We start from the raw sequence: 21,499 nt of genomic DNA, 5'->3' as shown, positions 1-21,499 counted from the left end.
AACGTGCTTTTTGTCCATTCTCACACCCCGTCTCGGCTGTATGCTAATCACATGACTAGACCATTGACCGTACCACATTAAGTGTGTGACGAGACCGTCTTTTTGTAGCTCGGTGGACTAGACTGCTAACTTTTCACCCGTGGAGAGAGCGTTGCAGCTGGAGATTAGCAACGAGCTGTCAAATATTCATACATAAACTACACCGTTAGCAGACTTACATTGCGATCTGTAAGTAAATCAATCTGTTTTGGATTGTTTGTGTCATTGGAAACGGTGTGAGCTTGGTACTGGCGAAACGTCAGAACCAGAACTATAGCTATCTCGTTAGCCTTTTGCTAACTTAGTCAGCTAGCTAGTTTTTTTCCCCCCATGGTTGCTTTATGTGTGTGAATTGTTCAGTAGCCAGCCAGCTGGCTGGTTATATATCTGTCTGTCTGGACTGGCTAGTTCTACTCAAATGATTTCCCTCCCTATTGACAATGTAAACACAGCCTACTGCTCTCGTTGTTAGCTAGCTAACTTTATTATTTCTTACACGGTATACATTTAGCCATGCATAGGATTTACGTGAGTAGTAAGCGTTCAATGATCAAAGACCGTTATGTCCATGTCACCTGACTAGTCTTGCTGGATGATTTTAGGGTTGTCATTCAGTAAACCATGACTTCCATAAACAACGGTCTGGACTTCTTACCTAGGGTGTAATCATTAGTCCAAACAATGCAACTAAAACGATAGTTAATATTGGACAAATTCAGGTAGGTCCCTCCCCACTTCGTTCCATTTGCTTCCGTTTAAGAAATGTTTTACAACAGAATCGGCGTAATATGCCCCAGTATGTTATTGTCAGAACCCTTGACCCCTCTACTGCTTCAAGCTGTCCGTTTCTGCCTCAGGCTTTCTCCTGGTGTATAACGCAGATGAGGGGTGGGCGTCACACCCAGTTGGGCGTGGCATGAGACAGGGGCACACCGTGGGTGTCACTGCTACCACCCCACCCCATCAACATGGCCTCCAGCTACATGCCCCCCTTCGAGGGCACAGGGGAGGTGAAGGAGGGCTTCCTGTGCCCGCTTTGCCTGAAGGACCTGCAGTCATTCTACCAGCTGCAGGAGCACTATGAGGAGGAACACTCTGGGGATGACAGGCATGTCAGGGGACAGCTCAAGAGTGAGTCTGTTAATGCTTGTCTTTCCATTTAGGTCAGCTAATAATGACCCAAGAGTGAGTCTCATAGCCGGGTAGCCTTGCCCACTTCCTTGAAGTAATCACTACTGTCATCCTGTTGGCTGCAGGTCTAGTCCAGAAGGCTAAGAAAGCCAAAGACAAGCTGCTGAAGAGGGATGGAGAGGACAAGCCAGAGACGGACAGCTATGAGTCCTTCTACTATGGTGGAGTGGACCCCTACATGTGGGAGCCTCAGGAGCTGGGTGAGACTGGGTCAGGGTGCCTTTTGGGGAAACTGGGAGAAGAGCAAAGTGGTGGGGTGGTGTGGTAAAGGGCTTTGCATCTGCTGCTCAAACATTCCACAGTTAACAAGATATTTATTGGTCTGGTCATTGCATGCTACTGCATCATCTCACCTGAATTGTAACTAAGAGTGTTGCATTGTTATGGTCTCTAGTTTTAGAGACTGCTTCCATACAGTCTGATGGTGTCCCCTCTTCTCCTCCGTAGGAGCCACCAGAAGTCATCTGGACTTCTTCAAGAAGCACAGAGCTGCCAGGATCGACCACTACGTCATCGAGATCAACAAGCTAATTATCAGGCTGGAGAAAGTGAGCACACAAATAATCACAAGTCGTTTCCCCCTTTGGTTTGTCGATGTGGGTTTGACACATACAGTAGCAGTTACACACCCTTACTGTCAGGACATTTACATTTACATTTAAGTCATTTAGCAGACGCTCTTATCCAGAGCGACTTACAAATTGGTGCATTCACCTTATAATATCCAGTGGAACAACCACTTTACAATAGTGCATCTAAATCTTTTAAGGGGGGGTTAGAAGGATTACTTTATCCTATCCCAGGTATCCTGTCTTGTGTTTCAGCTGACCTCATTTGACAGGATGAACATAGATGCAGGCAAGATTAGAGGTGAGTTGAGAGGGGGCCATATTGTAGTATATTTTGTTTTTCATTATCACATTATACAGGACCCACATTTGTTCTTATTGAGTACAGCTCCTCCATGTGTGAATTTGAACGGCTGAAAATCCGCTCCTCTCTCCAGCGATTGAGAAGTCTGTTGTGTCGTGGGTGAGCGACTCTGATGTCCCGTTCTGTCCCGACTGCGGGAACAAGTTCAACCTCCGGAACAGACGACACCACTGCCGTCTCTGTGGCTCCATCATGTGTAAGAAGTGCATGGAGTTTGTGCCCCTGCCTTTGGCTTGTGAGTACACTGTATATACACACTTACACACACACACACACACACAGCAATATTACACCCATATTTAACCAGAAAATCAACAGTGACATCAGTGTTTCTCAGAATTAGTTAGTTAATGCATTGTTCTTGCTTAGTGACTCACCAACCAGTTCTCTTCTCTCCAGACAAGCTGACCAGTGGGACACGGGAGGCCCTGAGTGTTCCAGGCAGCCCGGGCCAGTCTCAGTCCCCTCCAACAGGGGGCGGTGGGGGCAGCGTCAGCGGAATGGGCTCCAGGAGAGGCAGCATCAGCAGCCTGAGCAGTGTCACCTCCATGCTGGAAGAGAAGGACGACGAGAGGATCCGTTGCTGCTGCCACTGCATGGACACCTTGATGAGGAGACAGCAGAAACTGGAGGAGAAGGACCACGTGCCTGACATCGTCAAGCTCTATGAGGTAACACACTGTTGTTCACTGTGTAGTGAGCTTGCTGTCATTCACCATTCATCCTCCTGTCTACCTTCCAGAGGCTGAGGCAGTGCATGGACAAGGTGGACGAGAGAGCTCCAGAGTACATCAGAATGGCTGAGTCTCTTAAGTAAGACGTAGTCTGTCTGAAATGACACCTTGTTCCCTATATAGTGTACTACATTTTACCAGAGATGTATGTGGCTGTGGTTCTGTTTGGTCAAACTTTAACTTCTCACAGTGCTGGAGAGACCACCTATAACCTGGACACGGCTGGTGGACTGAGAATGGAAGTCCAGAAATACTACGAACTCATCGATGCACTGAGGTACATACTATATACAGAATGTGTTACGTGTATGTAGGGTTGCCGATATTTGAGGGACACCTCTTTTATGATATGCTACTCTAAATATCGCGATATCCTACACTACCGTTCAAAAGTTTGGGGTCACTTAGACATTTCCCTGTTTTTGAAAGATAAGCAATTTTTTTGTCCATTTAAAATAACATCAAATTGATCAGAAATACAGTGTAGACATTGTTAATGTTGTAAATTACTATTGTAGCTGGAAATGGCTGATTTTAATGGAATATCTACATAGGCCTACAGAGGCCCATTATCAGCAACCATCACTCCTGTGTTCCAATGGCAGCTAATCGAAGTTTATCAAGGCTAACTGATCATTAGAAAACCCTTTTGTAAAATATGTTAGCACAGCTGAAAACTGTTGTTCTGATTTAAAGAAGCAATAGAACTGGCCTTTAGACTAGTTGAGTATCTGGAGCATCTGCATTTGTGGATTCAATTACAGGCTCAAAATGGCCAGAAACAAAGACCTTTCTTCTGAAACTGATCAGTCTATTCTTGTTCTGAGAAACGAAGGCTATTCCATGCGAGATATTGCCAAGAAACTGAACATCTCGTACAACACGGTGTACTACTCCCTTCACAGAACACTGCAAACTGGCTCTAACCAGAATAGAAATAGTGGGAGGCCCCGGTGCACAACTGAGCAAGAGGACAAGTACATTAGTGTCTAGTTTGAGAACTGGCAGCTTCATTAAATAGCAAAACACCTGTCTCAACGTCAACAGTGAAGAGGCGACTCCAGTATGCAGGCCTTCTAGGCAGAGTTGCAAAGAAAAAGCCATATCTCAGACTGGCCAATAAAAATAAAATATTAAAATGGGAAAAAGAACGAGCTGGACAGAGGAACTCTGCCTAGAAGGCCCACATCCCAGAGTCACCTCTTCACTGTTGACGTTGAGACAGGTGTTTTGCGTGTACTATTTAATGAAGCTGCCAGTTGAGGACTTGTGAGGTGTCTATTTCTCAAACTAGACACTAATGTACTTGTCCTCTTGCTCAGTTGTGCACCGGGGCCTCCCACTCTAAAACATATTTTACAAAAGGGTTTTCTAATGATCAGTTAGCCTTGATAAACTTCGATTAGCTGCCATTGGAACACAGGAGTGACGGTTGCTGATAATGGGCCTCTGTATGCCTATGTAGATATTCCATTAAAATCAGCCATTTCCAGCTACAATAGTCATTTACAACATTAACAATCTCTACACTGTATTTCTGATCAATTTGATGTTATTTTAATGGACCAAAAAAATGTGCTTTTCCTTCAAAAACTAGGACATTTCTAAGTGACCCTAAACTTTTGAACGGTAGTGTATATAATCGCTTTGCGCCATTAATGATTAGATTCCAGACTGCAATTTTTTTGCTTATTTACGATATTATAGTCTCGGGCTGGGCGGTATACCGTATTTTACTCTATTCCGGTATGGATGCACCGACCGTTTTGGGTTACCTTCTATAAGGGTATTTGAATGTTTGGTTTGTTAAATGTGATACGCCGTCGTGTGTAACGTCCATTTGTATAGTTTACTCCGCTACTTGAGTTATCCCCCTCCGCTCTCTCTCTCCATGACGCTTTCCACACAGACCTAGTCCCACCCCCTGTCACTCAAGGAGCGCATTTGTTGTTGCTTGACCACCAGACACTTTCGTTCAGTCTGCATGGTCAATGCAGCACATGCAACAATGTTGATGACAACGATATTGTTTCCACTTTGATCTTAATATAAATCCACAAGCGTTCTATAATTACAATATTAGTTTGTGTTTCTTACATCTGCAAACAGCTATTTTGTATTTTCTTAGCAAGTTAAACTAAATCGTGTTAGCTGGCTAGCTAACTAGCTAATAAAAGTACTGAGTCAGAGCAAATGTAGCTAGCTAAGCCTGATACCAGTGCTTGTGGAGGCTTAAATCAGTATGTTGTTTGTGCAACAGTATCTTCTAAATCAAAGAGGAATAGGCGAGGCATGAATATGTTGGCTACATGAATGTAGCCAAAGATTATCGGGGCCCCTAGGAAATACTGAATATCACTTTGGTTCCTACCCTGTCACAATAACTCGTCCATGGAATTTTCATTCGTTGTCATGTCAAACAACACTGTATTCAAAGTGCCCACTATTATTTATATTCTAACTATATAATTAGAATAAACATTCTATTTCCATGATTCCAAAAGTTCACCCAAGTGTTTTGATCTAAATCGCAATTGCAACATTTGGTTAAAAATAAGGCCTTGTTTTTTTTGCCCATATCGTGGCAGTGTGGAAATGATCTCAAGTGAGTGCAGGAAATGTAGAAATTGATGGAAATGCAGGAAATTATTTTAGGTTGAATTGAACAGTATAAAACAATCCGAATGGAGAAAGACCCATTAAAATCATTTAGAATGTATGTGTTGCCACCCTAGGGTCACACTACTCATAAAGCAAATGTAGGGCTTTCATTAATCAAAAAACATAAAATAGCGTCAAAAATTTGAAAAATACCATGATATGATATTTTGGCCATATCGCCAAGCCCTATTATAGTCACATTAAATAATCTTAATATGGGGAAAATATAAGGCTTAGTTCATTCATTTAGACTTCATTTTCAACATATTGATACAGCCTAACTGATAACAGTTTTGACTTGTAAACTTCAAATAGAGTATAGTCTTGCACTTCACAATATAGAGTCAGTCAAATATCATGATATTCGATTTCATCATACACTACATGACCAAAAGTATGTGGACACCTGCTCGTCGAACATCTCATTCCAAAATCATGGGAATTTAATATGGAGTTGGTTCCCCCTTTGCTGCTATAACAGCTTCCACTCTTCTAGGAAGGCTTTCCACTAGATGTTGGGACGTTGCTGTAGGGACTTCCATTCAGCCACGAGCATTAATGAGGTCGGGCACTGACGTTGGGCAATTAAGCCTGGCTCGCAGTCAGCGTTCCAATTTATCCCATAGATGTTCGATGGGGTTGAGGTCAGGGCTCTGTACAGGCCAGTCAAGGTGTGGTTCTTCCACACCGATCTTGACAAACCATTTTGTCTTTGTGCACGGTGGCATTGTCATGCTGAAACAGGAAATTGTCTTCCTCAAACTGTTGCCACAAAGTTGGAAGCACAGAATCGTCTAGAACAGGGGTGCCCAACCAGTCGATCGCGATCTACTGGTCGATCGCGGCATGCTTGCCAGTCGATTGTGAGATGATTATACATCTACTAAAATTCAGCCCCACAAATCAATTTGTATAATCTCTTTCTGTATTAACATTTGACAGTCCTCCATTCATAGCCATGTCTGAAAAGTCACGTGATTTACATAAAATATGACCAGTCCCTGCCCACTTATTGACGTATGCCTAGTTAGCGTGGTCAGATGCCGCCCGCCAACTCCAAGTCGAGGTAACGGTGATGCCAGGTAGGTAGCTAGCTAGCTAACTTTGTAGTCAGATTCGTTCTTAAATTGTTCTTAAGTTGTGTGGTAGACAGCAGCAATAATGAGTGAAAGGAACGATACAAAAAACATCAATTGTATAATTTCCACAAGAATGGGAGGATGATTATTTTTGTCATGTCAAACTAAAAATGTGTCTCATCTGCCATAATAGCATCGCTATCCCAAAGAAAGGTAACAGAACAACATTTTAAAACCACACACAAAACCCAGGAAATAGATTTTCCAGCAAAGACTGAATTACGAAGAAGAAAGGTACAAGAACTAAAAAAAAATCAACTGGCAGTGCAGCAGTCAATTTTCACAAGGCCAGTGACCGAAGCGAAGGCGGCAACCATAGCATCTTATCGTGTGAGTCACGTTCTTGCTAAGCATAAAAAGTTGTTCAAAGTTGGGGAGATGAAGGAAGCATTTATCGAGGCTGCAGACTCTCTGTTTGGGGATTCTAAGAATAAGACTGAAATGATGGCTTCCATCAATGACATTCAGTTGTCTAGAAATACGGTGACAAGATGTGAGGGAATAGCGGAGAACCTCGAGGATCAACTGAAGAAGGATATTGACAACTGCGAGTGTTGTTCCCTCCAGTTTGACGAGTCCACAGATATGGTAGATGTGGCACAGTTATGCATTTTCATCAGAATGGTTTTTGACAACATGAGTACAAAGGAGGAACTACAAAGGAGGAACTACTCGCCATTTTGCCACTGAAAGGACATAAAGGGGCAAAGATATTTTTCGAGCTTTTATGGCGTTTGCTAACAAATTCCAACTGCCCTTTTGTAAGCTTGTTTCCATTACTACCGATGGGGCTCCCGCTATGGTAGGCCGCATTAGTGGGTTCGTTGCATTGTGCAAACGGGACTTCGTTTTCACTGTGTAGTTCATCAGCAAGCTTTGTGCGGGGAGATGTTAAACATGAAAGAGGTGATGGATGTTGCGATTGTGTGTTCTATTCGAGCAAGAAGGCTACGGCGGAAGTTATTTCACGCTCACTTAGAAGAGACTGAAGCGGAGCACACAGACCTGCTGCTACACACGGATGTGCGATGGCTGAGCCGAGGTACATATTTAGGGAGATTCAGTGAGTTGTTGCCTGAAATCAAGGAGTTTCTCAAGGTCTCCAAGCATGCAGTATATGCACAGCTAGAGGACACAGTGCCTCCTGGATTTATCTTTTCTCACTGACCTAACTTGCATGCATAATGAACTGAATGTAGAGCTGCTAGGAAAAGGCGAACATGCAATCAACATGATCAGCTCTGTGAACACTTTTAAATGCAAACTACAACTGCTCACAAGAAAGCTGCAACATAAGGACCTGCACTTCTTTCAACACATGCATTCAGAACTTGAACGTCAGGGCAAGGATGCAGCACAGCTTGACAGTGCACGTTACGTGGAGCAAGTCCAGAGCATCTTATCTGAGTTTGATAGTCGTTTCACTGATTTGCATCACTTGAGCCTATTGCCACTTATAAACTCAGCAAAAAAAGAAATGTCCCTTTTTCAGGACCCTGTCTTTTCAAATATAATTTGTAAAAATCCAAAGAACTTTACAGATCTTCATTGTAAAGGGTTTAAACACTGTTTCCCATGCTTGTTCAATGAACCATAAACAATTAATCAACATGCACCTGTGGAACGGTCATAAAGACACTAACACCTTACAGACGGTAGGCAATTAAGGTCACAGTTATGAAAACTTAGGACACTAAAGAGGCCTTTCTACTGACTCTGAAAAACACAAAATGAAAGATGCCCAGGCTCACAGCTCATCTGCGTGAACGTGCCTTAGGCATGCTGCAAGGAGGCATGAGGACTGCAGATGTGGCCAGGGCAATAAATTGCAATGTCTGTACTGTGAGACGCCTAAGAGAGCTCTACAGGGACACAGGACGGACAGCTGATCGTCCTCGCAGTGGCAGACCACGTGTAACAACACCTGCACAGGATCGGTACATCCAAACATCACACCTGCGGGACAGGTACAGGATGGCAACAACAACTGCCCGAATTACACCAGGAATGCACAATCCCTCCATCAGTGCTCAGACTGTCCGCAATAGGCTGAGAGAGGCTGGACTGAGGGCTTGTAGGCCTGTTGTAAGGCAGGTCCTCACCAGACATCACTGGCAACAACGTCGCCTATGGGCACAAACCCACCGTCGCTGGACCAGACAGGACTGGCAAAAAGTGCTCTTCACTGACGAGTCGTGGTTTTGTCTCACCAGGGGTGATGGTCGGATTCGTGTTTATCGTCGAAGGAATGAGGCCTGTACTCTGGAGGGGGATCGATTTGGAGTTGAAAGGGAATATTGTTTTCAACAAACATCTGTAAAATGATAATCTAGAAACGAATGCTTTGGTTGTCTTTCTCTCAGGCTTCCATGTCTTCTCCCTGGACCTCGTCAATGTCCACCTCTTGAACATGAGACTCTGAGGCCTCATCTTCACTGTCACTTTCCAATCTTGTTGAGGATGGCTCGTTGTCAGGCTCAAAAAGCCTCATTTGCCCAGATGGCCACCAATTTTTCAACCTTTGTATTGGTCTGTGTGTGTGTGTGTGTGTGTGTGTGTGTGTGTGTGTGTGTGTGTCCCGAACAAGGACCAGTTGCGCTCTGAGGTGGCTGATGTTGGTGGCTGATGAGATATGATTGGCACGACTGCCATATTGCATCTCCATCCCAAAGCCCTTGCTTGGAAGTGTACTTCGCCAGACTGCCAAGAACATTGCCCTCATCCAGGCCAAGGTGGCGAGACACAGTAGTGATGACACCATAGGCCTTGTTGATCTCTGCTCCATACTTGGGGTCCAACATGTACGCTGTGGCGTGTATGGTCTTCAGGCAGAAGTCTTCACGCTTTTTGATGTATTTCAGAACTGCAGTTTCCTCTGTTTAGAGCAACAGTGAAGTGGGCAGGGCAGTACGGATTTCTTCTCTTACATCTGCAAGCAGAGTCTGAACATCAGACAGGATGGCATTGTCTCCCTCAATCCGTGCAATGGCTACTGCAATAGGTTTCAGGCTGCTTACCACTCTCTCCCAAAATACATCATCCAGGAGGATCCTCTTGATGGGGCTGTGTGATATGGCCATTTCTTGGAGAGACTCCTTCCCCTCCAGGAGACTGTCAAACATGATGACAACACCACCCCAACGGGTGTTGCTGGGCAAGCTTCAATGTGGTGCTCTTATTCTTCTCACTTTGTTTGGTGAGGTAGATTGCTACTATAACTTGATGACCCTTCACATACCTAACCATTTCCTTGGCTCTCTTGTAGAGTGTAGTGTATCCATTGTTTTCAGTGCCATGATGTCCTTGAGGAGCAGATTCAGTGCATGAGCAGCACAGTCAATGGGTGTGATGTGAGGGTAGGAAATGCCTTCTGTGGTCCAAGGTCATTGATGACTGCCTTCAAGCTCATCTGCAATGTAGAGACCGGTGTGTCTGTTGTCCCTTGTGTCTGTGCTCTTGTAGAATACTGTTTGAGGGTTGGAGATGATGTAGTTAATTATTCCTTGCCCACAAACATTCAACCACCCATCAGAGATGATTGCAATAGTCTGCTTTCTGTATGATTTGCTTGATCTTCACTTGAACTCTGCATCCAGCAAATAAGTAGATATGGCATGTCTGGTTGGAGGGGTGTATGCTGGGCAAAGAACATTCAGAAATCTCTTCCAATACACATTGCCTATGTTGCATACACAGCTCGAGCAAGATGTTCATCAGCATTTCTCTGACTACGTTCCTCTATTGAGTCAAAAAAACTTCTGATTCCAGGAAGACCATGAGCTGTTACTATCGATAAGGTGTCTGATTCATCATTTTCACCTCGAATAGAAAGTAGAGGGACTTTTGTCAGAGGTTGCTGCTTGTGAGCACTGAGGGAAGTTTATGCACTTGGCCAGATGATTCTGCATGTTTGTTGCATTCTTCACACATGATTTGGCACAGTATTTACAAATGTACACTTTTCCTTCTACATTAGCTGAAGTGAAATGTCTCCACACATCAGATAGTGCCCGTGGCATTTTCCTGTAAAGATTAGAAAAAAAGGAGTAAATAAAACCAAATACAATTCCATGTTCAGATAAATAGTTAAGCAGTTAGATTAAACAACTCCTTTGTAAGATAAGATAAATGTTTTAAAATGAAACATGTATGGAAACAGGTGAATTAACACTCCTTAGTTAGCAGCCTCAAGCAAGCTAAAACTCACATGGTAGCAAAAACTAACTAGCATAAATTGTTAACAAGTTAGAAATGATTTAAACACACTTTGCTGTAGGCTACTATTTACTAGTTAACAAAAAATGTCATATAAAATATATTCACTCCTGCCAGTATTGTAATCAAAACTTACCAGAAAGCATGTAGTCCTTGACTCAGACCGTATAGTAGTGTGGGCCCAATAGCATCTCATTAGTGTGCAAGATCTTGAGAATCAGTTGTACATGTGATGGAAGAATGCACTGTGCAGGTAGAGGGTTGCAATTCCATTGAATTGGGGATAGTTTAACCACAGTATGCCACAAGACCTAGAAGTGCCTTATGTGTATCCCACAAAAAAGGTTTACTGTTCTAAGCAAACTTTTTTTTGAAGAAGAAGAATTTAAGCAAAATTCCCAAAGTTTCAGACCCTTTATAACCCTACCTGTCAGCAATGGGTGTGGCTGAAATAGCTGAATCCACTAATTTGAAGGGGTGTCCACCTACTTTTGTGTGTATATATATATGTTGGCCCAACTGTAGTTTGGCCCAACTGTAGTTTGAATAAAAGTGTCTGCTAAATAACCATATTCTTGTAACATTCTCTATGTATTTCTGTCAGTAAGAGGATCTTAACACTGGGAATGAAGGAGGAGCCACAGCCCCATCCAAAGAATCTCCAGCTGCAGAGGATGGTCAGATACACAGCCACACTGTTCGTCCAGGTGAGACAGAGGGTACACTACTGTACATAAAGAGCAACTATGGATAAGCTGAATGGTGTGGTGAAGAGTGAATGATTAGTCACTTTCCCCAGAATAATAGCTCATTACACAACACATTCAAACACCTCCCTCTCTTTCTCAACCCTTTTCTCTCTTTCTCTCCATCCATCTCCCTATCCTTCCCCCCTCCTGCAGGAGAAGTTGCTGGGTCTGATGTCTCTGCCCACTAAGGACAAGTATGAGGAGCTGAAGATGAAGCAGAAGCAGGAGCAGGAGAAGAGGCTCGCCCAGGAAAGACTGGTGAGGCTGCTTATTGTTTAAACTAAAGACCCAATAATGATACTCCAAAAAGGGTCTGATGTCTGATACCAGGGAAGCTAAAAGCAAATGCTTTTATAAGTAGTGTACTATATAGGAAGGTACGCTTTTAGAGACAGCTTTACTATCTTCCTGCCAGGCTGCCCAGAAGAGAAGGCAGGACTCTGAGAAGAACCGCCCGGCCTCTAGCACCAACGGGGAGCCTCCCCAGGCCCCCAGAGTCCCCCGCATGACCAAAGCTGGAGGCTGGCTGCCCTCCTCAGACACCCTCCACACCCACGGGGAGCTGGAGGACCCCATGCTGCAGCAGATAGAGAATATCCGGTCGTTCCTGCGGCAGGCCAAGGCCGCCCAGAGGCATGACGAGGTGGCCATGCTGGAGGAGAACCTCAGGCAGCTGCAGGTGGGGAAACCTACATAATGTTACAAAATGTAGCTGCTATATGTACTGCGATTACAATGCAATGGACCGTAACAGGGTTCTGGTCAGAAATAGTGCACTGTATAGGGACTAGGGTGTGATTTGTTGAACTGTGTGTTCTCCAGGATGAGTACGACCAGCAGCAGACCCACCTGGCCATCACTCTGTCTCAGAGACTGGCCCTGGAGGAGAGCCTACAACAGGAGCTGCAGCGCCTGGAGGACAGGGAGAGGGGGAAGATGAAGCACAGGGCTCAGAGCCAAGCCCCAGGATCCACCCAGGCCACATACACCTGGCAGGGCTCACTGAACCTAACTGATACAGGGATCCTCCATAGGGAGGGGGAGGAAGAGAACGAGGAGGAAGAGTTGACCCCTAAAGCAGAGAGGAGCCCCCCGTCCATGAGGGCCTTCCCTGCCCTGACAGACCAGGATGAGGAGTCGCCCCCGCGGCTGGGGGGAGATGTAGAGGGACAGAACAGCGCCTCCCTCAACCCCTTTGAGGAGGAAGACTCCACCCCTGTGGAGGAGGATCCGTCCAACCCGTTCTCCGAGGAGATCCAGAAGGAGCACAAGGAGGTAGCTAACGGGAAGAAGGAGTACAACCCGTTTGAGGAGGGCGGGGTGCAAGGGCAGGCTGAGGGCGCCACAGGCAACCCTTTCGAAGAGGAGGAGGAGAACGATGAAGGTAACCCTTTTAAAGAGGCTTCTGGGGGTACCCCGCCGGGAGCCTCGACCAATCCCTTTGAAGAGGAGGGTGAGGCGGCGATGCCGGACGTTGACCTGATCGAGGAGGAGTTGCTGCTTCAGCAGATCGATAACATTCGGGCGTACATCTTCGATGCCAAGCTCAACGGGAGGCTAGATGAGGTGGAGCTGCTGTCAGAGAACCTGAGAGAGCTGCAGCGCACCCTGCAGGAACAGAAGAGTAAGACACACTGACAGAGACACCACCTCCTCCGTCTCTACTTTTCCCATCCTCCATGCCATCACCTGATACTTACAACAGGGCTGCCCACCCAGGGCTAGAAGCTAATCCTGAGACTCTACAGTAGTTCCCTTTAAAGCTGGGATCCGCAAAAGGTGAAACCGCGCCTCTGGTCGCCCCAGGTGCATTTATTGTTTTTGTTTTTGTTTTGTTTTTCAAACGGAGGAGATGAGCATCCAGCATCATGATAAAAACTGTTTGTAGTACATACTCTGCTGTTATATCCAGAGGAGGCTGGTGGGGGAAGCTATAGGAGGACAGGCTTATTGTAATGGTCGGAATGGAATAATTGGAACGGAGTCAAACGTGGTTTCCATATGTTCTGTGTGTTTGATAACATACCATTTATTCCATTCCAGCAATTACAATGAGCCCATCCTTCTATAGCTCCTCCCACCAGCCTCCACTGGTTCTCGCGTGCAATGATGTCCAATGAAAAAAGTGTTTGTTTGAAGTAACGTCTTTGTTGTTGTAATATCGCAAACAGACGTGGCAGTTTCACCGCTAAGGATTCCAGCTTTAAATGGCCAATGATCTCATTGATTCTGGGTTGGTTAAGGTCAGTGTTAGGTGGGTTAAAACATTTGTGAAGGAACCACCCCCCATTCCCCCTTTAGACCCAGGGCCGCATCTCAATAGTCTATACTTCCTCTCCTTGTCCCTTTCCTTCATCTGTATTGATGTGAATGAACTGCACAGGTGACAGCACCTAGCATAATTTATTTGCCGATCCTTATCATCCTACCATGTAAGTGCAGGGTCAAGGAGAGGAGACAAGGAGAGAAAGCAAAACTAGTCTATTGAGACCCTGCTCAGGGTTATGCAGTCTAGCACTAAAAGGAGATGCATTTACATTCATTTCTTCACTCTTGTACATACTAATAACACTCACACTCTATGAAGGCCTCATTTAGGAGCCCTGTTGTTTTTGTAATTCTATCTGTATGGTAAGAAGAAGCACAAGGGCAGAGTAAGTCATCACTTCCAGACAGTTGTGCATAGTCAGCCACAGAAGGCAGGATCCAAGGGGTCATATTTGGGTAACAGAGGCCTGACATCTGTAGTCCTGCTATTCAATACCGATACCTTATGTAGAACCAGGGTTGCCTTGAAGGTCGCAAAGTTTTTGGAAATGTTATGGTCTTCTTGAACAAAAAAGTTCACTCTGAAGAGTTTGGAATGACAGCTGTCGTCGGCACCTGAATACTAAGCATGACTAACTTGTTACTGCTACATTTTGTCTATCAGATCTTCACATGTATGTTTGAGTTTGTATGGGACCCATTGCCGTTAAGACATCTTTTCTCTGTCATCCCTGGGGGTCCAGTGACCGCTAGAAAGAGAATGTTGCTGAACAAAACATTAAGCCATGGTGAGCGACACCAAAAAAAAAAACTGTTTTCAAATCCTGCTTTGCTTTCAGGGACTCCTTCTGTTAGCTGGTTATGTCGATTGAATGACTAAGTTGAAGCGCAGGATAGATTCATTTGTTTTCAGTGAGTGTGCATGATATCACTGAGACACTTCTGCAGTGGTCCAAAGTAGGCTAGTCTTTCAATTATGATTTTGTCCTAGTCTCTCTCCCTGTGCTGTTTTCTCCTCCCAACACAGTGGAGACACTAGTTCTAACCCTGTGTTTTCCCTTTTAGTGCACCAATGATGGCAGGGTCAGAATCTGTCCTGCTCTGAACTTACTGATTCAACCAAGTCTCTCTTAACAGCACTTACCAATTAACACATAACACCGTTGTTGCAATGGAGATGTTTAGGTCCGAGGCACAGAATAATAGGTTAATTTACCCAGAATGCTCCATCTGTAATAGCATTAGCCTTCTACTCTGTATTCATAAGGTCTTGGCAAAACTTCAGATGTAAGATTTAATATTTGTTTGCCTCTTTGGATTCTGATTTCTCATAGGTAATGAAAAAACACTAAACCGATTCAACGCTACCTAGTATTATCACAAACTGTTGAAGTACTTTGATGTTGTATCCAAGTACTAATTTCCTTGCCTTAAAGTATACACCAGTACTTGATATTAAGTTGAACTAAAGCAGTATTGTTCGCTGTAGTCTCATGTACTCAACTGTGTTGTAGCTAAACAGAACCTTTTGAAACAATTTGTGGCAAATGTTAACGAACTGTTGCGCTTTTTCATAATGTTGCCTGTTTACCTTTAGTTGTCACTGGCTCTGTTTACACAGGCAGCTCAATTCAGATTCCCCCCCCCCCCCACTAATTGGTCTTTTTGACTAATCACATCAGATCTGAGTGACAAAAGACCAATTATTGAAACAAATTTCAGAATTGGGCTGCCTGTATAAACACAGCTATTGAGGCTCGATCACTCAACACTAATTAAAGACATGACCAATTGGAACGGTGGTATTTTCATTCATCGACATTACAGGATGTGAGTGTGTTGCAAATATTATGCATCAACTCAACACACTTGAACTAGAATCTGCTTCAGATTAATTAAATCATCAGTCTCAATTATCCGTATTTACAACCAATGACATAAAATCGAAATATTTCCTTTAATGTACAAAAACAAATCTACAGTGTTTCCAGTGAAACATATTTGATATAGTAGTATTGCTGTCCAGTCTCAGTCCTGTGCGGCTGCCATCTGTGCACGGTATTTCCCAGTCATCTCCTTGGGCAGCGGTGTGGTGCCAGGGCAGGGAACCTGGCCCTCCACCTCACAGATACACTCCTTCAGACAGTACTTCTTTGGCCCAAAGTTGGCTGGGTTAGCAGCCTCCATCCTGGCTAAAGCCTCAGCCTGCAGGACCTCACTGTAAGGAGAGAGAATAGAGGGGAAGACAAATTGACCAGTAATATTGTATTATACACTTAGACAAGAGTAACGGCTAGTGCAGTCAAATGTGAGTTTCCTGTGTTGTGTATATTTCCACACTGAGGTTGGAATAATTCTGTGAAAACGATAATGCCCTTTTAGTGTAAGAGTTGTTTGACAAGACCGCCTGAAATTTCAGCCCGTTTTGGTGGGAGAGTTTCAAACCTTTCTAAGGTACTTTAATTGTTACCCAGCAATGATTTGATAACGAGATAAAAATGTCTGCAGTGGACCTTTTAAACATTACTCTTGACATTAGGCTACTGTCAGTGGCTTATTCACTGGCATCTTGCCTGAGGACCAGTCTGTTTATGCTTTAGCTTAGCCAAATCATTTGTGGTTGTCATGCCAAACAGACTGCTGCAACCCAGGGAGGCCTACACATCTACACTTCTGGGATGTATTCATTAGTCAGATTCTGTTACAAAACGTTTTGCATATGAAAACGAGTTTCTATTGGACAAATGCAGGTAGGTCCCACCCCTTTTTGTTTTGTTCGCTTCGTTTGATTCCTAGAGTAAACAGTTTCTGTTGCAAAACGTTTTGTGACAGACCAAACGTTTTGAAATGGAATTCGACTAATGAATACATCCCTGTTATAGAACCAAATCAAGCAGTGGGCTGTGATGAGAATGGGTATCGGAGGTTATGGTACTATCAGTACTTACTCGGTCTTGCCAAGAATAGTCTTGACATGTTGGGTGATTTGTTTATGGTCCTTCCCCTCCACATCTACCAACACCTGCTCTCCATCATCTATATGGAAGAGATGGACACAGAGGTCCTATTAATGTACAAATTATATTCTAATTTTAAGGATATACCATGTCAGACTTCAAAACAAAACATAGGCCTAATAGACTTGATAAAATCTGACTTTATGCAGTAATGACAGATGCACAAATATGTAAAATAGAGGCATAGTTAAAGTTTCTATCAATCATAGTAAGTACAGAATTGGACCCACCTAGGTAGAACTTTAGAAATGGCGATGGTGTCATGTTCTTAAACATCATAATTTGAACCCAAGGATTTTTGTACTGAATTTGTGGAACATTGAAGAACACAAATTTTCTGCAGAAAAAGAGAAGATGCATGATGGCCAACCAGGCTGTACCAACTCACTCACAGATCCTGACCACTGGGTTATAGCTCTGATCCAGGGCGTCTTGCTAATGCTGAACAACTCGTTGTCACATGGACAGTTTGTGCTTTCAGGACAACTGGGAATTCAAAAAGAAACGAGGTCAAGTCGTTGACAGAGTGATCTTCAGGTCGGAATATGGAGTGAGATACCTGCCAAAATATTGAACGTACGCATCACTAGGATCGTAAGAAAATCCGTAGGTAAATTGTTAGGATCATAAGAAAAGCCATGCAGAAAATCTGTGAACATACAAACGCCATGTTACGATTACGGCCTAACATTTTAGGCTTGAACAAATCTTGTGCAGCAATTCTGACGTACAATAATAACTTAAGGTTTTGTCAGTTTCATGTCACCAACAAACAAACAAAAAACATACACCAAATGCCCTGTGAGGAGTGCTACGCGAACAAGCACAACACAGTATGCATTAACCAGTAGTATCTACCAGGAATAATGAATCAGAACCGGTAGAATATACCAGGAATAATGAATCAGAACCGGTAGAATATACCAGGAATAATGAATCAGAACCGGTAGAATATACCAGGAATAATGAATCAGAACCGGTAGAATATACCAGGAATAATGAATCAGAACCGGTAGAATATACCAGGAATAATGAAACAATAATAATAGCTGTTTCGTGAATCTATCAATTATGTATGACCACTGGACTCTCAAAATATATTTTTTATAGAATATTTTTATTTCAAATCACTCAATCTTGCCAAAGCATATTCTGTAGGAGGGGTTAATATGAATTTAAAACAATTTGACATGATTTATATGAATCAGGTCATGAACATATGGACGTTGAAATGAACAAGGGAGAGGTTAAACGTAGGCAAAGTCTGCCATTAGCTTATTCCCACACTTTACAATAACTCTGTTGCGGTTGTCTTAGGTAGTCTCTGTATAGGCTATTCCCAGTTGAAGCGCTTGTGATCTCCATGTGCCTTCAGAAAAGCACCCCTCACCCTCAGAAAATGCCCTTCTGGAGGCCTATTAGCCAAATAAAGTGTAGAGCATGACGCGTGCAACTCATCATTACGACATTTAATTCATCCTTCATTCAGTTCAGTCAGCATGTCATCCATTCAGTCATTTGTGAATTGCGATAGGAACTAAATCAAAGAGAATAGAACAGTTTTATCCATTTGTTTATTGAAATCCATGTGAGTATTCAACATTAGCTAAATTCTCAAGTTCTTTAGCCTACCACTTTAATAATTCAATGTTTAATTTAGGCCTATCCCCCCCCCCCCAAAAAAAATTGTCCTTCAACTTGTAGGCATTGCAATTTAGGCTATCATTTTGGGTACTGGTGCCTTGCAGAATAATTGTAGAACTCTATTTGTGTTTTATAACTTTTTATTATAAGGCTCCACTTAAAAAGAGACCCTAGCTCACAGGCCTCTAAATAAATGTTAAACAAAATAGTTGAAGAAGCACATGCAGTGGCTGATGGGGAAAACAGATTTGGCAATAATAATAGACTATAGTCTTAACCATTTGGGACCCCTTGGCTATTTCGCTCAGGACAGCCTAAATCATATTAACTTTCTATTTTGCAGCTCAGGCAGTTATTCAAGACAAGGCTCTTCTGTGCCTTTATAATTCTCACACAAGTAATTTGCTGAAGGCCAAGACTATACTACTTCATCTACTGGTATAACGTCGTTATTGAATGTAGTTCTAAAACAAGCTCTAGACTTTTATTTTGGAAATGAAACTGGGAGCTGCAAAGCAACTAATGCCTGGGCTAGAGTTTATTATTTTTTTTTAACCTTTATTTAACTAGGCACGTTGCTTGATTGACTAGCTAACTTCGACTAGCTACATTCGGTTCACTATTATGTAGCGGTGACTAGTAGCCCTAACTATTATGTAGCTGTGACTAGTAGCCCTAACTATTATGTAGCTGTGACTAGTAGCCCTAACTATTATGTAGCTGTGACTAGTAGCCCTAACTATTATGTAGCTGTGACTAGTAGCCCTAACTATTATGTAGCTGTGACTAGTAGCCCTAACTATTATGTAGCTGTGACTAGTAGCCCTAACTATTATGTAGCTGTGACTAGTAGCCCTAACTATTATGTAGCTGTGACTAGTAGCCCTAACTATTATGTAGCTGTGACTAGTAGCCCTAACTATTATGTAGCTGTGACTAGTAGCCCTAACTATTATGTAGCTGTGACTAGTAGCCCTAACTATTATGTAGCTGTGACTAGTAGCCCTAACTATTATGTAGCTGTGACTAGTAGCTAGGGTTGCAGAATTACAGGAACCTTTAATAAATGACCTGGGTTTTCCAGAAATCCTGGTTGGAGGTTTCCCTGGTTGGAGGGACTCTGACTCTCTATTGGTTTCAGACTTTTGGCCTCCCATCCTATTCTAACCACCTCTCGCTGGCTTTGTATTCATGTTACCTGATGAAATTGCTGTATAATATGATCTTGTTGCCATCTGATGCACATTCAGATGTCATAAATCAGCACTGCAGAGCTCTCCCTGTACTATGCCGTGCCTTGATTGTATTACTGTTGAAAGATATTCAAAGACTCAATCACGGACACTCGTACTGACAGTTGTGGCTGCTTTTTGTGATGTATTGTTGTCTCTACCTTCTTGCCCTTTGTGCTGTTGTCTGTGCCCAAAATGTTTGTACCATTTTTTTGAGCTGCTACCATGTTGTTGTCATGTGTTGCTGCCTTGCTATGTTGTCGTCTTAGGTCTCTCTTTATGCAGTGTTGTCTCTCTTGTCGTGATGTGTGTTTTGTCCTATATTTATAGGTTATTTATGTTTTATTTGTTTAATGCCAGCCCCCTTTCTCTGCAGGTCTTTTGCCTTTTGGTAGGCCGCCATTGTAAATAAGAATTTGTTCTTAACTGACTTGCCTAGTTAAATAAAATGTAAATAAATTCCCAGAATCAAGCGGGAATAAGCAGTAAATCCAGTAGCATCCAACCAGGTTTTCTGGAAAACCAGGGAATTTATTGAAAGTTCCTGGAATTTTGCAACCCTACTAGTAGCCCTAATTATTATGTCGCTGTGACTAGTAAGAAAGAGAGCAACATCCATGCCAATGTTTACACCCTCAGCCCAGCGTCAAGCCAGCTTCAACTTGTGTAAAAACTTCAGACTCCTTAACTCCAATAGAGCTACGGTATGAATTACTGTCCCCTACAGTGAAGGGAGAGAGAAACATAAAGAGAGAGGGAGACTATTTAACTTCAGTAACTTTAAAGTTTATTCTACGGTTTGAATCACCATCCCCTCACTTCTCTATACAAATATTGATACTGATAATACAGGGACTAGCATGAGTATCTTGGGAGAGGAGACCTTTGAATTTTAGATTATCCCATCTAATAGTCGTAAAACAGATCAAATTTTACGTTTACGTTTCACGCTTTTTTTAAGATACCTAAATTCAACCTTTTGGCAACTATCTCGATCCATATCAGAAAGTCGGAATTGTAGAAAGATGCCCGAGTTTCCGACTTGGAATTCAGTCGGATGACCGTTTTAAACGATTTTCCCAGTCTGAGCTCCCAGTTGTCTTGAACGCACTGTTAACTCGGCAACTACTGGTTCAATTTATATTGCATATCTGTACAATTCTAACAATGAAACATAAATATCATTTTGAAATATCATTGCTCTCTGCATTGAAAGACTTATCCAACAGCTAGGTTAACTAGCTAGTATAACAAACTGACCTTGCTCCGTCGCTGAGCTGTCCATGTGTGTTGTAATTTACTGTCAAAATCTTTACTCTGTTTTTCAATACAACTTCTCCTTTCTGGAGATACTCCAGCGTTCGTCTAATGGGGAATCTTCCTTTCATAGGCATTTTTAGTCTTTATTTTCACGTTATAATTTGGAATTGGAAAAGACACACAGCGCTCCAGTTAGGCGCTCTTTGATGACGTAAACTATATGCGTAAAGTTTAAGGCCCTTTACTAGTTACCACAGCCAGAAAGTCATAAACCCTGCCTATTTCTAAACTTTGATTTTAAACCTAACCTTAACCACGCTGCTAACCCTGACCTTAAATTAAGACCAAAAACTAACGTTTGTTTTCATGATTGTTTTGTGACAAAGCCAATTCGACTTTGTGACTGTGATAACTAGT

The 21,499-nt window shown here is 43.0% G+C and overlaps 2 protein-coding genes across 4 annotated transcripts; one reads left to right on the top strand and one right to left on the bottom strand.

Annotated features, from left to right (window-relative positions):
* Window positions 1–65: 65 nt before the first annotated feature.
* rbsn (rabenosyn, RAB effector) lies at window positions 66–15,726 on the top strand. Of its 2 annotated transcripts, none has more exons than XM_014134838.3 (13): window positions 66–228; window positions 897–1,170; window positions 1,296–1,430; window positions 1,678–1,778; window positions 2,055–2,100; window positions 2,237–2,359; window positions 2,563–2,834; window positions 2,906–2,976; window positions 3,088–3,174; window positions 11,517–11,619; window positions 11,815–11,919; window positions 12,077–12,340; window positions 12,484–15,726. In XM_014134838.3, exons 2-13 carry the CDS (start codon window positions 1,008–1,010, stop codon window positions 13,297–13,299), a joined length of 2,286 nt encoding a protein of 761 aa, XP_013990313.3. In that variant the 5' UTR covers window positions 66–228; window positions 897–1,007; the 3' UTR covers window positions 13,300–15,726. The 2 variants fall into 2 exon arrangements, with proteins under 2 accessions (XP_013990313.3, XP_013990311.3); XM_014134836.3 differs by having other exon boundaries at window positions 2,237–2,398.
* A 141-nt stretch (window positions 15,727–15,867) lies between these two features.
* mrps25 (mitochondrial ribosomal protein S25) lies at window positions 15,868–21,313 on the bottom strand. Of its 2 annotated transcripts, none has more exons than XM_014134839.3 (4): window positions 21,083–21,313; window positions 17,177–17,283; window positions 16,878–16,965; window positions 15,868–16,147 (listed from the first exon to the last, which is right to left on the bottom strand). In XM_014134839.3, the coding sequence occupies exons 1-4, from the start codon at window positions 21,214–21,216 to the stop codon at window positions 15,958–15,960; spliced, it is 519 nt and encodes a 172-aa protein (XP_013990314.2). In that variant the 5' UTR covers window positions 21,217–21,313; the 3' UTR covers window positions 15,868–15,957. The 2 variants fall into 2 exon arrangements, with proteins under 2 accessions (XP_013990314.2, XP_045549004.1); XM_045693048.2 differs by lacking the exon at window positions 17,177–17,283 and adding an exon at window positions 17,335–17,432 and having other exon boundaries at window positions 21,083–21,311.
* Between the last annotated feature and the right edge of the window lie 186 nt (window positions 21,314–21,499).

This window comes from Salmo salar, chromosome 13, assembly GCF_965601325.2.
Source record: "Salmo salar chromosome 13, fSalSal1, whole genome shotgun sequence".
Taxonomy (NCBI): Eukaryota; Metazoa; Chordata; class Actinopteri; order Salmoniformes; family Salmonidae; genus Salmo; species Salmo salar.
Note: the sequence above shows the minus strand (reverse complement) of the source record. Positions and strands in the feature narration are given on the sequence as shown.

Bases quoted from the DNA above. Each gene is read 5' to 3' on its own strand.
- rbsn (XM_014134836.3), top strand. From the start codon at position 1,008: ATGGCCTCCAGCTACATGCCCCCCTTCGAGGGCACAGGGGAGGTGAAG. The intron at 2,101-2,236 runs GTGAGTTGAGAG...TCCTCTCTCCAG, and splicing joins AGATGCAGGCAAGATTAGAG to CGATTGAGAAGTCTGTTGTG. The intron at 2,977-3,087 runs GTAAGACGTAGT...AACTTCTCACAG, and splicing joins AGAATGGCTGAGTCTCTTAA to TGCTGGAGAGACCACCTATA.
- mrps25 (XM_014134839.3), bottom strand. From the start codon at position 21,216: ATGCCTATGAAAGGAAGATTCCCCATTAGACGAACGCTGGAGTATCTC. The intron at 16,966-17,176 runs GTGGGTCCAATT...TCTTCCATATAG, and splicing joins ATTTCTAAAGTTCTACCTAG to ATGATGGAGAGCAGGTGTTG. The intron at 16,148-16,877 runs GTAAGTACTGAT...CTCTCCTTACAG, and splicing joins ACTATTCTTGGCAAGACCGA to TGAGGTCCTGCAGGCTGAGG.